This window comes from Cynara cardunculus, unplaced genomic scaffold (assembly GCF_001531365.2).
Source record: "Cynara cardunculus var. scolymus isolate 2C unplaced genomic scaffold, CcrdV1 Un_Scaffold_5064, whole genome shotgun sequence".
Taxonomy (NCBI): Eukaryota; Viridiplantae; Streptophyta; class Magnoliopsida; order Asterales; family Asteraceae; genus Cynara; species Cynara cardunculus.
In genome coordinates this window covers 28745-30746 of record NW_020202218.1, presented here as the reverse complement: position 1 = coordinate 30746, position 2002 = coordinate 28745, and the positions used below count along the sequence as shown (strand labels likewise).

Genomic DNA, 2002 nt, shown 5'->3' with positions numbered 1-2002 from the left:
CAATAACAAATTTATCAAGATATTCCTTACATACCTTATTCATCAAATCCATAAAGGCTGCAGGCGCATTAGTTAGACCGAATGGCATAACTAAGAATTTGTGATGCCCGTACCTTGTTCTGAACGCTGTTGTGGCAACATCTTCTTCCCTGACTTTAAGCTGCTGATGATGTCCTGACCTCAAATCGATTTTGGAGAAATAACTTGCTCCTACAAGTTGATCAAACAAGTCATCAATCCTTGGTAAAGAATACTTGTTTTTAATTGTTAACTTATTCAGTTCACGATAGTCTATACACATTCGCATAGAACCATCCTTCTTTTTGACAAATAAGACCGGAGCTCCCCAAGGTGAAGTGCTAGGCCTAATAAATCCCTTATCAGTTAAATCTTTCAACTGTGCAACCAGTTCTTTTAATTCATATCGAGCTAAACGATACGGCCCTTTGCTACTGGTACAGCTCCTGGTACTAAATCGATTCGGAACTCAATGACTCTATCTGGCGGTAATCCAGATAAGTCTTCTGGAAARACTTCTGGATATTCACTAACAATCKGAATTGATTCTTCTTTTCCCTTTTCTTTCTTCAGATCAATTACATATGCCAAACATCCTTGTCACATCTTCCGAATACTTTTCTGGGCTTTCATTACTGACAAAATATTTTTTTTTGAAGGAAACTTCGGCAAATTTATAAAACACAATAAAAAGGTTTACAACGCAACCAAAAAACAGACAGACCTCAACCTACAACCACGAGCCCCAAGACCGAGGGAAACACCCCAACCAAGCCACAACAAGCCAAAAGAAACAAAGCCCATAAGAAACAAACAAACAACAGAAGATAAAAAAAAAGAAGCTTAACCCAAACCAAAGCCCCCCAGAACCAAAACCAAGTCATCACGTCAACCATAAGTAACCACAGGACGACTTGCCAACCAATCTGCACGAATGAAGATAGACTCCCTAATAACGGCAATAAGATCCTGAGCCGTACGCTTAGTTGCAGAAAAAAGTCTTCGATTACGTTCCTGCCAAATATAGTAAACAGCAGCAGCCACAACAATCTTCTGCTTTAACAATTTCGGACGACTATTAGAATCCGAAATAACTTGAACAATCTGCTCCCACCTTGAAGGCATACCCGTTAGATCCACCATAAATAAAACACTATTCCATACAACTCCAGCAAACGGACATTGAAAGAATAAATGATCATGACTATCCAAACATTGACCACAAAGCGAACACTCCAAATCTGGGGGTTCATCCTTCCAATGTAAACGGACTTGAGTCGGAAGCCGTCTCTGACAAGCCAACCATAAACAGAATGCATGCTTCGGAATATGACCCGAAATACTGACAAAATATTGGTATGATGATTCTGACGATCACCATAAATAACAACTGTTCTCTGGTCTGGCAGAATAATTCTGATTATTTTCTGATTACAAACAATGCTAGCCCGATACTTTGCCAACCAGTCCATACCCACTACTACATCAAATTCTTTCATTGGCATGAGAAATAACCGGATTGGAAGTTCAAAATCCTCAATAACAATAATGCAGTTATTGAACACACTAGTAACAATTTCCTGACTATTAGCAGTATCAACTACTAACTCATCATCAAGTAGCACAGAATTCAAACATGTAGTTTGAGCAAACAATGGTGATACAAACGAAAAGTTTGCACCAGAGTCAAATAACACCTTAGCACGTATTGAATTTAGAAGAAATGTACCTGTTACTACATCCGGTGATGCTTCTGCCTCGTTCTTAGTCATCTGGAAAGATCTTCCCCGTGCCCCTCCTTGTCCTCCTCTATTCACAGTAGGTCTTCCCCGTGTACCCGATGCATTACTCCCCATTGTTAACTGTGGAGTTCTTAACAAGGGACAATTTGGTCGAATATGATCCGGAGAATTGCAATTAAAACACCTTTTGTTAGCTGGACAATTTCTAGACAGATTGACCAACTTCGCCACACTTATAACAT

General features: G+C 39.5%; 1 protein-coding gene across 1 annotated transcript in view; it reads right to left on the bottom strand.

Moving 5' to 3' along the window:
* Nucleotides 1–906: 906 nt before the first annotated feature.
* Nucleotides 907–2002, bottom strand: part of LOC112504274 — a 3074-nt gene continuing 1978 nt past the window's right edge. Inside the window, exon 2 of the mRNA XM_025108210.1 lies at nucleotides 907–1308. Within this exon, the coding sequence (XP_024963978.1) occupies nucleotides 907–1308 (402 nt within the window). The remainder of the gene's footprint in view (nucleotides 1309–2002) is intronic.